Source organism: Muntiacus reevesi, chromosome 17, assembly GCF_963930625.1.
Source record: "Muntiacus reevesi chromosome 17, mMunRee1.1, whole genome shotgun sequence".
Classification (NCBI taxonomy): domain Eukaryota; kingdom Metazoa; phylum Chordata; class Mammalia; order Artiodactyla; family Cervidae; genus Muntiacus; species Muntiacus reevesi.
In genome coordinates this window covers 43,839,320-43,851,690 of record NC_089265.1, presented here as the reverse complement: position 1 = coordinate 43,851,690, position 12,371 = coordinate 43,839,320, and the positions used below count along the sequence as shown (strand labels likewise).

At 41.8% G+C, this 12,371-nt stretch overlaps 1 protein-coding gene and 1 pseudogene across 10 annotated transcripts in view; both read left to right on the top strand.

Moving 5' to 3' along the window:
- TRPM3 (transient receptor potential cation channel subfamily M member 3) overlaps positions 1 to 12,371 on the top strand; it is a 283,598-nt gene that overhangs the window by 170,963 nt on the left and 100,264 nt on the right. For all 10 annotated transcript variants that reach the window (XM_065907659.1, XM_065907658.1, XM_065907657.1 and 7 more), the window contains one exon: positions 11,147 to 11,247. In XM_065907659.1, the coding sequence (XP_065763731.1) occupies positions 11,147 to 11,247 (101 nt within the window). The remainder of the gene's footprint in view (positions 1 to 11,146; positions 11,248 to 12,371) is intronic.
- On the top strand, positions 849 to 2,603 carry LOC136148476 (chromobox protein homolog 1 pseudogene; annotated as a pseudogene).

The window sequence follows — 12,371 nt, the reverse complement described above, 5'->3', positions numbered from 1 at the left end:
GTCAAATGTAAAAAGTACCATGACTTTAAATCACGTATCTACACGAATAATCTCCAGATTCACCTCCAACCCTAACTTCCCTCTCTGCTCCCTTTTCTAATTGTCTAATGGATAACTCCTCTGGTAGTCAAATTCAATCAAATTAATTGTCATGAACTTGAATAGAAATAAATAAAAATATTCTTTCCCTCCAAAGCCGATTTCTACCATTTATGTTCACATAGCAGCCATGCTTTTGATTATAGAGGTTCAGAGCCTTCATCAAGTTTTTTTCTCTCTTGCTCATGCAAATTCTTACTAATTCTGGGCATTTTAGCCACCATAATATCTTTCATGTCTCTTCCTTCTTTTCCTTCCTTGCTTAGCATCATTAGGCCTTCTGAATTTTTGACCTGAATTATTGCAATGGCCTTTTAAGGAATTTTCCTGCTTCTTATTTGAACATATTCCTGTTCATCTTCTATACTTCAATTTGGAATGCAAAGATCTGATCAGAGCACTCTTGTACCTATAAAATCCTTCAGGACTTCCAGTATAGGCATGGCAACATAAACTTATCATTCTCTTCTTTTCGTAGAAAGCTTCAGAAATCAATAATGAAAGAGGAAGAAAACAATAAGGCAAAATTCCATTTTTTGGTGAACTAGGAAAAATTCCAAAATATTTGTATATGTGGGACATCTGTGGGAGGAAAGGGTAAAAGCTGGGGTGAGAGAAACTAGCAGTGGCAGTCCTCAGAAAACACCAACAAAATTATGATTACTCGGTGTGAGGAACACCCTAAGGTACAAAGTTCTTTCCCTTGTCTAGAACAGAATGTCTAAGAATGGAAGTGAGGGGGAGGGCCGTTGGCAGGGGCCTGCGGTTCGCCGCTTCAGTGCGGGGGCTCGACGGTGGTCACCCGGCTTGTTGCTTTTCTGGTCGCCACTCCCCCGGCCGGCCGGGCAAGACCCGCCAGTAGCGCGGCACCGATTCCTCTCGGGCTTGTGGGCGCTGCTCTGAGCAGGTCATCCTTTATACCAGAAAGCTGGCGGGCACTATGGGGAAAAAACAAAACAAGAAGAAAGTGGAGGAGGTGCTAGAAGAAGTGGAGGAAGAGTACGTGGTGGAGAAAGTCCTAGACCGCCGAGTGGTGAAGGGCAAAGTGGAGTACCTGCTGAAGTGGAAGGGGTTCTCAGATGAGGATAACACATGGGAACCAGAAGAGAACCTGGATTGCCCTCATTGCTGAGTTTCTGCAGTCACAGAAAACAGCACACGAGACAGATAAATCAGAGGGAGGCAAGCGCAAAGCTGATTCTGATTCGGAAGATAAGGGGGAGGAGAGCAAACCAAAGAAGAAGAAAGAAGAGTCAGAAAAGCCACGAGGCTTTGCCCGGGGTTTGGAACCAGAGCGGATTATTGGAGCTACAGACTCCAGTGGAGAACTCATGTTCCTAATGAAATGGAAGAACTCTGATGAGGCTGACCTGGTTCCCGCCAAGGAGGCCAATGTCAAGTGCCCACAAGTTGTCATATCCTTCTATGAGGAAAGGCTGACGTGGCATTCTTACCCCTCAGAGGATGATGACAAAAAAGATGACAAGAATTAACTTTCTTGAATACCAGCCCCTGTCACATCTGACTGTGGGTTTCAGGTGGGGAGAGAAGGAGTTCTCCTCGTCTTGACACCATAAAGGTGGCGTGAGAAGATGTCCTTTGGAGAGCCAGTACAGTTTCTGTGCCCGACGGCAGCCCGAGTGCTCTAAAGCCGTTCCACGCTGGAGAGTTTGCACACCCATCCCCGTGGAGGCAAAGGAGGGTCAGTGTTTCAAGGCAACCCGTTCCGAACTTTGCTTAAAAAAAAAAGCAAAGGGCCTTCTATGAAGGACAAAACGTAGAATGGGATGTGGGAGAGCAAGAGATACTGTAAATCTTCAAAGAGCATCACCACAACCCACACAGCCTTCTTCCCGATAGTGTTAACTCTGCATTTTTACAGCGTAGCGTGTGTGTAGTTTTTGGCTATTACTGGTGTATTATTTGGGGTGGGTGGGGTGGGGTGGGAAAGAAGGGCGATGGGTTAGGATCATTTTTGTTAAAATTTGGGGAAATGGTGAAACAAAAGAAAGAACAACTAATGATAATTGGGTTCTGTGTCCAGAATATTGTATCCTTTCAAAAAATGTCACTGGCAACCTAAATGAGGACTGTGAGAGACTGTTTAAAAGCTGTGAATGCCTGAAACTTAGAAGCCAAGGTATTCCCTGCCTGAGCTCAATGCTGTTCCCAACAAAGGACTAAGAAGCTGCCAAAACTGCCATTTGGGGGATGGAAACTGGTTGAGGAGGAAAAGTCTTTTTGGAGTGTATACACAGGCAGATCATTCTGTCTTAGAGGTGCTACTTATGAAACTGACAAGGAGACCCTTTCTTTTCCTATTGTGAAGTTACCAATATCAACTTCTCCATCCAAGTCACTGCTGAAGTATTTAGGGAAGGGCAGAGAGTGGTATAGGAGGTAAGTGAGTAGGGAAAGACAAGGGCCGGTGCTTATAGGGTGGAAAACTCTTGGAGCCTCTGTTTTTTGAACTTTGAAACCATTGGTGGCAGGGTTCAGTCACTGACAGCACAAGTTCAAGAGTATTAGTCTTCTGTGAACACAGTTTGCTCTTTTCAAAAGCCCTGGTCTCAGGAGAAGATTTAATTTTCATACTGGGGCAGTGGTTCACTTTAAAACAAAACAAATTTTTTAATCCTAAGAATTAACTAAAATCCAAAACGCTGTCTTGAGTCATGAGATCCATCAGTTGTTGACATCGTCTTGACCTGCATCTAGAACTCCATTGTAATTTTTAGGCGTGTGATAGGTTTTTGTGAAAACTTTTGTTTAAATGTAAACTTCATATCAACACTGTCAGTTTTTTGTCTTAATAAAACTATATAGATTTATTAAAAAAAAAAAAAAGAATGAAAGTGAGTTGGATGGTGGTAGGAGACTCTCCTGATCTTGACTTAGTACATATGAATAGAGGAGATGAGCCACATACAGAGTTATTCAGATAACCCATGTTCTCAGGAGGGAATTTTCCTTCATGGAAGCTGGGAAGAAAACTTTCCAGCTGCAAATAATAACTAACCTTTAGTGCTACCCTGGACCTTTTATGACCCAACTCACTAAATGATAAATACAAAAAAAAGAAAAAGGAATTACCATACATTCTAAGAAAAAAATAACAAAAGAGCAAACTGTGTTCACAGAAGACTAATACTCTATAAAAAAAATGTTTTCAGGGAACAGATGAACATTTTGAATAAATATTTTACCATGAACTCTAAAAAAATTAAATCTCAATGAAGCAGTTATCCATGAAGTACTTCAGAGTTGGAATACCAAAATTCAGGTGAGAGTGGGTGAGGCAGCAAGAGGAGATAAAATGCACTCAGGAATGAAGTGTGTGTGTTGGGGGGGTGGTGTGGAAATAAAATGATCATGGAATTGCAGAAGAAATGGGAAACAGTACAAGATCAAATATACATTTTGAAAAACCTAGTGCTGGACGCAAAGACTAGAAATGAGGGAAATAAAAATGAAATGAAATTAAGTAGAGTTAATTGGGATTAAAGAAAAGTTATGTTTGTAGAAGATAGAAGAGAGATCCAACATAACTGGTGACTCCACAGAAGAAAACCCAAATAATGGATTAAAACAAATATTTTGAAATGTAATTACATAATTTTAAAATATAATTTAAGAATTTTTTATTACAGAATTTTAAAACCTTGATCTGGATATTGAAGGGGCCACTTTATGCCAGGAAAAAAAAATGGACTCCAAATTTTCAACATACACACTTAAAATCCTAGTAAAGTTACTGAACTTCAAAGAAAAATAAAAGCTACTTTGGGCCTCCAGGAAAAATAATCAAGTCTTTTATGAGGTGAAAATCAAGCTGGCTTCAGACCTTCTTTCAGTATCATTCAATGCCAGGAGACAACAGGGGAACAGATTTTATATTGAACCGATGTCATTTACTGTAATGACTACTAAAAAAAATAAAACAGTCTAGAACTTTGGAAATAGTTTTCTCTCAAATACCTCTGAAAAAAATATTAGAGAATTCAAGCTACCAACCAAGAGATGTTTGGTTGGTAAAATCACTGTGAGCATTGATACAAAATTCTAATAGAACTAAGATAAAAATAGGAATTTGAGTAACAGACAGAAATATAAATATTACTTGCCATAACAAGGTAGAAATAATACAGCAACAAAAAAATTGAGTGAAGGAAAAAAGGATGAAGGTAGAATTGCTAGGTTTTTTGCCCAGTGTAATATAATATCCCTTTTGCCTAAGGAATATAGCTTGAGACACAACTCAAGTATTAGTAAAAAGAAATATAATCATATTTGACAGCACAGAGTAAAACATAAAAATATAATCTAATATTCTAAGATTGAATGGTGGAGGAAAGGAAAGGGAGAGAAGGTGCATGTACATGCACTAATTTTATCATGATCACAGTAGAAAACTAATGCATGCCGTCTAGAGAAACATAACTGTGAGCCCCAGTGTAGATCAAAAGAATCAGAATTACCATTTAAACAAGATCCCTAGATATATCATATGCACATTAAAATCTGAGAATCGATACCATGACAAATTATCATAAACTTAGTGCCTTGAAATAGCACAAATTTACTCATAATTCTGGAGGCCAGAAGTCTAAAATTAAGATGTTAGCAGGGTTATATTGCTTCTAGAGGTTTCAGAGGAGAATCATGCCCTTGCCTTTTTCCGCTTCCAGAGGCTGTCTTCATTCGTTTACTTGTGGTTCTTGCCTGACATAAATCTTACATCAATCCAACCTGTTGCTTTTGCCTTCATATACCCTGCTACTACTTTGATCCCCTTGTGTTCCCCTTATAAGAACTCGTGATTCCATTGCATTAGGCCCACCAGATAATCCAGGACAGTCTCCCCATCTCAAAATCTTAATCACAGCTACAGAATTCATCTGCCATATAAAATAACAGCATCACTTGTTCCCAGGATCAAGACATTGACATCTTTAAGAGGTGGGGGCACCATCAGCCTACCACAAACTCCATTTGTTCAAGTCTCCTTCATTCATCCCCTCTCTCAGCAAATTCTACTTTCTCCTTAAGGTGGCTCTGACTCAACTGACAGCAAGTGCCCTGGACTTATTTGTATAGATTTCACAACACTTACCACTGTGTCCTTTGATATAGTGATTTGTATATTGGTCATATCTGTCTTATTTTCTCATTCTACCTTCATTTTTATTAAATTGCAATTTCCTTGAGGGAAGAATTTGGGCATATGCTTCCATTCCCACACTCTACTGTAGGTGCACATGCTGATTTCATCAAGGACTTCTTAATTGCCAAATTTAGTGCACACTTTTGGGTTCATTTATTCATCCAACAAATAGTCATTAAACATCTATTATATGCCAAGCCCTGTTCTGAACTCTAAGAATACAACCGTGAATAAAGAAGAGGCAGTTCCTGACCTCCTATAGACATCCTGGTAAAGGAAATAAGTAACAGACTAATAGATACATGAGCCGGTTCCCAGTAATGAGATGAATTATGGAAAAGGAAGACCAGTCTTTTTCACTTGCCCTCTTTGCCACCTTTGCCCTATTGACCATTCCCTCTTTCCTGAGAATCTGTCTTCCATAGTTTAGGCCACTATGACCACTAGTTCTCCTCCTATCCTTCTAGGGGGTTTTGTTTTGTTTTTTGCTTTCTTTCTAAAAATTTGCTTTACGTTCATACTTTCTAAGTGTTACTGTTATTCATGTAACCATCCTCTGCACTCTTCTTCTTGTCACCTTCATGCTAATATCCCCCAATTCTCTTTCTCCAGGCCTGACCCCTGCCCTGCCCCAGACCTCAATATCTTGTGGCCTCTGATCATTCCCACCTGAATATACCGCAGACATTTCAAGCTCAACATATGCAAGAATGGATTTTTCTGCCCCCAAATGCTTGTGTTAATCTTGCATTGCCAATCTCAGTTGGGCTTCCAAGCTAGAGACAAGGTGATCACCTTTTACTTCTCTTTCTCTCTTGCCTCCCACTTTAAATTTCACCAAAGCCTATCAGTTTTGCTTTCTAAATATCCCTCCATCAAAGATGCCTCTTCAGATTCTCATTATACATTTCCTAGAATATTGCAAAACTTTCCTAACTGCTTCTCTTCACTCTAACCAAATGCTCTTGCAGTCCATTCTTCACACTTCTCCCAAAGTGATTTTCCTAAGACAGATATCTGACTGCATTGTTTCTGATACAGAATCCTCCAGTGGTTTCTCCATGACTTCAGGATAAAACAAAACTCCATGTAATTTATAAGTCCTTCTATTCTAGCTTCATCTTTCTCTGCTTCTATCTTGTACTGTACCCCAAATGGTGAATCTTTAGTGTCTTCCCATCAATTTTCCAAATTCACTGAGCTGTTTAACCCCCCAGTCTTTGCATGCACTATTCCCTTTGCTAGAATACCTTTCTTCATTTCATTTGTTCTAGTGAACTAATCCCTTAAAACCATGTGTGGCCATTACTTATGCATTTAAATCCTTCCTGATCACCTGCAAAAAGAGGAAATAATAAAACCATATTTTAATTCTTATACCTACTTGTATTCATTTCTCTAGCAGGGCCTTTGCACTTGATGTTTCCTTTTTCTAGAATGTACCCCCCAGCCCCCGCCCGTTCTTCATAGGATGGCTTTTTCTAATCATTTAGGTCTTTGTTCAAGTGTTATTGCTCTCAGGAAAGTCTTCTGTTCACTCATTTTAACAGAGCAGCTCCACCACCCTGATCATTATCAGTATCATCCTCAGATCTGTGTTTTAAAGAGCCTTCTCCATGGTCATCTGGGATCTAGCACCAACTAGGGCTGCAGTACGATGGGCAGGAGGGAGAGGAAGGTGGGCACTGAGCCCATACCAGACCTGCATAGACCCCAGACCCATTTCAATGCTTCAGTGCACTATTGAAACTTCTATTTCTTACATGGGGTCAATCAGGTGCCCCAAAGAGCTCTCAGAGTTGTGCTCTGAGGTTATCCAGTGGCTCCATGTCCAGCCCTGGTTTCAGGAGGGCAGCCTAGCCAGCAGATCACTCCAGCTGATTGGCACAATACTTTTGTCCTGGGGTCATGTGAAATGGGTCACCTGAATGGTACTGCCACGTTGATTTGGAATAACTCAAACTTTTTATGTATACACAGGTCCCATATAACCTAGGAGTCATACTCCTCCTTCATAGCACTTATACATTCTGAGAGTATACTGTTTAGCAATTTATTTATCTTTTTTCTGAGTGCCACACCTTCTGTAGTAAAAGTAAGTAGAAAAGAGTGACCTTAGCTATCTCGTTCACTATCAGACATTCAGTGCTAAACAGTTTCTGAAACCAGTTATTCAGTAAATATCTGTTGAGCAGGTAAGTGTATGATTGCATGAAATGGGGTATTTAATTATAGACTTCTCTTCATCTCTAGAATATAAACTCTCAAGATAAAGAATTTTGTCTTATTTGCCTTGATCTTCATACTGGCATAGTGCTTGCCATATGTGAAGGCATGAAGTTAGTATCTTTGAATGCATAAATAAAGGAATAAACAGATGAATGAGTGAATGAATGATCATGTATTATTTAGACTCGAGGTTCTTAACCTTGTCCTCACAGTTCTAATGTGTAGATAAGGTTAAGAACCTCTGGTTCTTAAAAGCTCTTTAAAAACTTTTAAAAACTGCAATGCCCAGGGCCAGTTAAATCAGTCTCTGAGGATGCATCCCAGGCATGATTCCTTAAAACTCTCCAGAAAATTTCAGTGTACAACCACAGTTGAAAATAGAGTGACCAGCCATCCAGGTTTGTGCAGGACTAAGGCATCTCCCAGGATGCAGAAATTTCTGTGACAGTACCAAGCAAACTTGGATGGTTGGTTACCCTAGTTGAGAACCACTGATCCAAACTGTCAATGTAGCACTGTTCTTGAGTGATATATTTTCAATTTTTGAAAAGTCAAGACTCATCAGCTTCATGCTTTCACTTGACACTTATCCAATTACATTCAGGCAGCTTCTGTTGACCTCAATGACTGCTTCCTGCTATGTGTTCGTCTTCAGATTTGTGTGACTACTCTTGACTTGGGTGACATACAAATGTGTGGCATGCAAATGACAAAGGAGATGGTTAAACCATTACAGCAGGTCAGCAAGGCCCAGCAGAGCAGTGAAGCCTCCTCACCTGGAGGCAGCATGAAGGGCTGCTCTTCCAAATGCAGTCCAGTGAGCCTTCACTTTTTATTTTCCTTCAAAATATTGACCGTACATTCTGACATATTCCTATGTATTGCTTATTTATGTCAGTTACCCTGGTATGAGCTTACAGTTCCTGCTGTTGTCTGAGGAGACAAGAAATACATTTCTTAATGGAAAAATCCCTATGTAAATTGAATTCATATTAATCAGTCCAGTTTGTATAATCCCTAATTAATTTAGTACAAGTATGTGATTTCTATTGAACCCATCAATGTCTGGACACCAGAATCAGAAATGCCCTTTGACTTCTGAAGGGAACACAGCGCCAAAGTTGTCTAGGGCCTTGTTCAAAGGCTGGCCCTAGATCAGCCCCAGCAGCCGGGAGCTAATTAGAAATCCAGAAACTCAGGTCCCACCCCCAGACCTACTAAATCAGAATCTTTAGAGGTGGGGCCCAGAAATCTGTGTTTTAAAAAGCTCTCCAGTTTATTTGTATGCATGCTCAAATTTGAGAAGGGCTCATCTAGAGAACACTTGCCTAGTTCTTTATATCATTATCTCAAAGCCCAGAGGGTAAGCAGGGAGAAGAAGCATGTGGGTCAATTGTCCCCAAACTCTGCTGCACATTGAAAATACCTGGAGAACTTAAAAATTATCAGTTTGCCACCCAAGGCACTGTGATATCATTGGTTTGGGGTGTGACCTAGGCCGAGGGATGGTTTAAAAGATTCCCATGTGATCCTAATGTACAGCAGAGACAGAATCACTGATACAACAGCCATATCCCCAGCTTCTTGCTTTGGGCTTCTGCTGCCAAAGAACCCAGAGGAATGGGCAACATCGGCATTTTCTCTCCTTCCTTCCTTCAAACATCCGAATCAGCAGTGACTCTGAATCTCCCCCCTGGCATCATGAATGCTTATTCGGTTTCCTCTCTGTTGGTAGCTGTTTGATCTTTAACTTCTCTGGACCTCAGTATCATCTGTCAAATGGAGACAGTAAGACCCAATTCCAAGGATTATTTGGGACTTTACATATGATAGCATGTGCATGTGCCAAATTTGCCGTCCAAAACATCCGAGCCAGGTGAGAGCGTCACCTCTTTATGCTGCTCCCCTGGTGGTACGGGGGACGTCCAGCAGCATGAAGTCGAGCGCATGTTTAGGGATGTCTCGTGCTCAAACACCGAAGATATCAATGAATTGAAATAACCCTGTTTGCATACGAGCTCATTTATATGATCTCATTTCAGTCTCACATCTCAGCTGGTGAACAGGATAACTCTCAGTGTCCCCGTTTTACAGACGAGAAAACAGGGGTTTAGAGAGATCCAGAGCCACACAGCAGCAAACGGCAGACTCAGACCCTCTGACTGTAACCCAGTGTTCTCTCCACCTAACCATCCTCAATCTCACAACCAGCTGCTTGGCAGTTTGCGTTTTTGGGCAGGATGCATTGACCTAGACCAGCTCTCTCCCAGTAGACCATCTCTGTGATGCTGGAACTGTTCTGTATCTGCATACTCCAAAGGCCACCAGCCACATGTGGCTACTGAGCATTTTAAGTGTGGCTAGTATGGGTGAGGAGTTAAGGTTTTAATTTTATTTAATTTTAGATTAGTCACATATAGGGGCTTCCCTGGTGATTCAGTGGTTAAGAATCTTCCTTATAATGCAAGGGACACGAGTTCAATCCCTGATTTGGGAAGATCCCATATGCCTAAGAGCACCTAAGCCCGTGAGCCGCAACTAGGGAAGCCCGGGTGCCTAGATCCCCATGCCCCGCAACAAAAGGAACCACCACAATGAGAAGTCCATGCACTGCAACAAAGACCTAACACAACCAAGCATAATATAAACTTGCTTTTTTCGCTAAGTCACTTCAGTCGTGTCTGACCCTTTGTGACCCCATGGACTGTAGCCTGCCAGGCTTCTCTGTCCATGAGATTCTCCAGGCCAGAAAACTGGAGTGGGTTGCCATGTCCTTCTCCAGGGGATCTTCCTGACCCAGGGATCAAACCCATGTCTCTTATGTCTCCTGCATTGGCAGGCAGGTTCTTAGCACTAGCACCACCTGGAAGCACTATAAAAAAATAAGTAAATCTAAAAATAATAAGTCGCATGTAGATAGTGCAGCTCTAGTGACGGAGTATGGAGAAAAATGGGAAACTGAGAAGTTATTCAGTGGTTTGTACTCAAAAATCAAAGTAAACCTCAGCCACTTTTTTGCCTTTCTCTTTAAAGATCTTAACTCTTTTTCAGTAGAGTGTTAAAGCCGGCTCACTAGTTGGTGAGGGCACCATCACTATGCAATATACAATCCAAATCCTTGAAACCTGTGATTGGCCAGCAGAAACAACATATATTATAGAGCAACGCTTCTCAAACATCAACATGCACAGCAATCACCTGGGAGCTTGTTGAGGACAGATTCTGATTTAGTAGTTTGGGGTGGGGGCTGAGGTTTGCATCTCTAACAAGAGCCCAGGTGATGCTGCTGCTGCTGCCCCAGGGGCCACACCTTGACTGGAAAAACAGTAGAGCAGTGATCAGGCTAATCGTGTCTTCCTTACCCCTGGGGGCATTTGGCAACATCTGGAGATAGTTTTGATTGTCATGACTTGGTGGCAGAGGTGATATTGGCATCTGTTGGGTTAAGTCCAGAAATGGTATTAAATATTCTACAACGTGTAAGACACTATAATTATCCTGCTCAAAATGGCAATAGTGCCAAGTTTGAGAACCCTCCCTATACAGCCAAGTCTACTTTCCAGGAAGAGGAGGTGGATGGGAGAGTGATGCAGCGGGTCTTCTCGATCTAATAACTGATTGTGTTCTCTCTCTCTTCTGCTTTTGTATATGCAGGAGCCAACGCCTCAGCCCCAGACCAACTGAGCTTAGCTTTAGCCTGGAACAGAGTCGACATCGCCCGCAGCCAGATCTTTATTTATGGGCAACAGTGGCCGGTAGAGTATATGTCATCACCCCTGAAAAGCACGCTTGCTGGGGCAAGGGTATTTGTTTCAGGTATATGAGAGCGACTCCAGAAACCACTGCTTTATCTTTAGGGTAGAAATATTCCTTTGTGGCGGTCCTCATGCGCGGCTCCCTTTCTCATATTTAGGGAAATACTGCCGCCTGGTGGTACAACTCCAAATGTTCCAAACATGTCCATCTCTTGCATGGCCTTTGGTAGCAATGTTTAGCTGCAATTAATGCTGTTTCTTTTATATGCCTGAAAACACATATATGAAACAAAATTGTGTTAATTAAAATTAAGAAAGGAGTGGAATTAGCAGTGTGTTTCTGGTTGTCCTGGAGGTTGCTGCCGCCACGTGATGGCACCCCAGGCTGGTGTGGGACCGGCCGCACGACGGGATGCAGAATTTGCAGGCTTCCACGAGCAGGTGCCATCTGGTCCTGGAGGCTGAGCACAGCCCCCCCACCGCCCCCACCCCGTACCCAAGAACAACACAGAGGCAACCAAAGCTTTATATAACCGTTCTTGGTTTGTTTCCCTCAACTGGGTCTACCAAAAAAAAAACCTTGGAAAATTGGCCATTGGCTGGTGTATGCCTGTATCCCCAGGAGACAGCCAGCAGTCTGGAATTTGATTCCTGTGCCTGGAACCACTGAAGGAAAACACCCCGTGTACAGGTCTTTTTCAACCTTTTCTGTGACCCAGAGAGCTTCTGCCTGGGGTTGAAACCTGGCTTCCTTTAGTGCCAATGGATTACTCGTGTAGAAAGATTTGTCACAGAGTCTCTGAGAAATTTTGTGAAAGAAATTAAATAAAGCCCTAGTAAACAGACCAAATGACCTAAATAGTTACTGGGTCTCCCTGTAGAAATGGTCAAGGTGGAGGCAAGGTAATGATACTTAACTAAAAAAAGAAAAAGAAAAAAAGCAGTCTACTTTCTGGTCTATTTACTAGATCCCTCTTCTTGAGTCAGCTGAAACTCCAATACTTTGGCCACCTGATGCGGAGAGCTGATTCATTTGAAAAGACCCTGATGTTGGGGAAGATTGAGGGCAGAAGGAGAAGGGGACGACAGAGGATGAGATGGTTGGATGGCATCACCAACTCAAT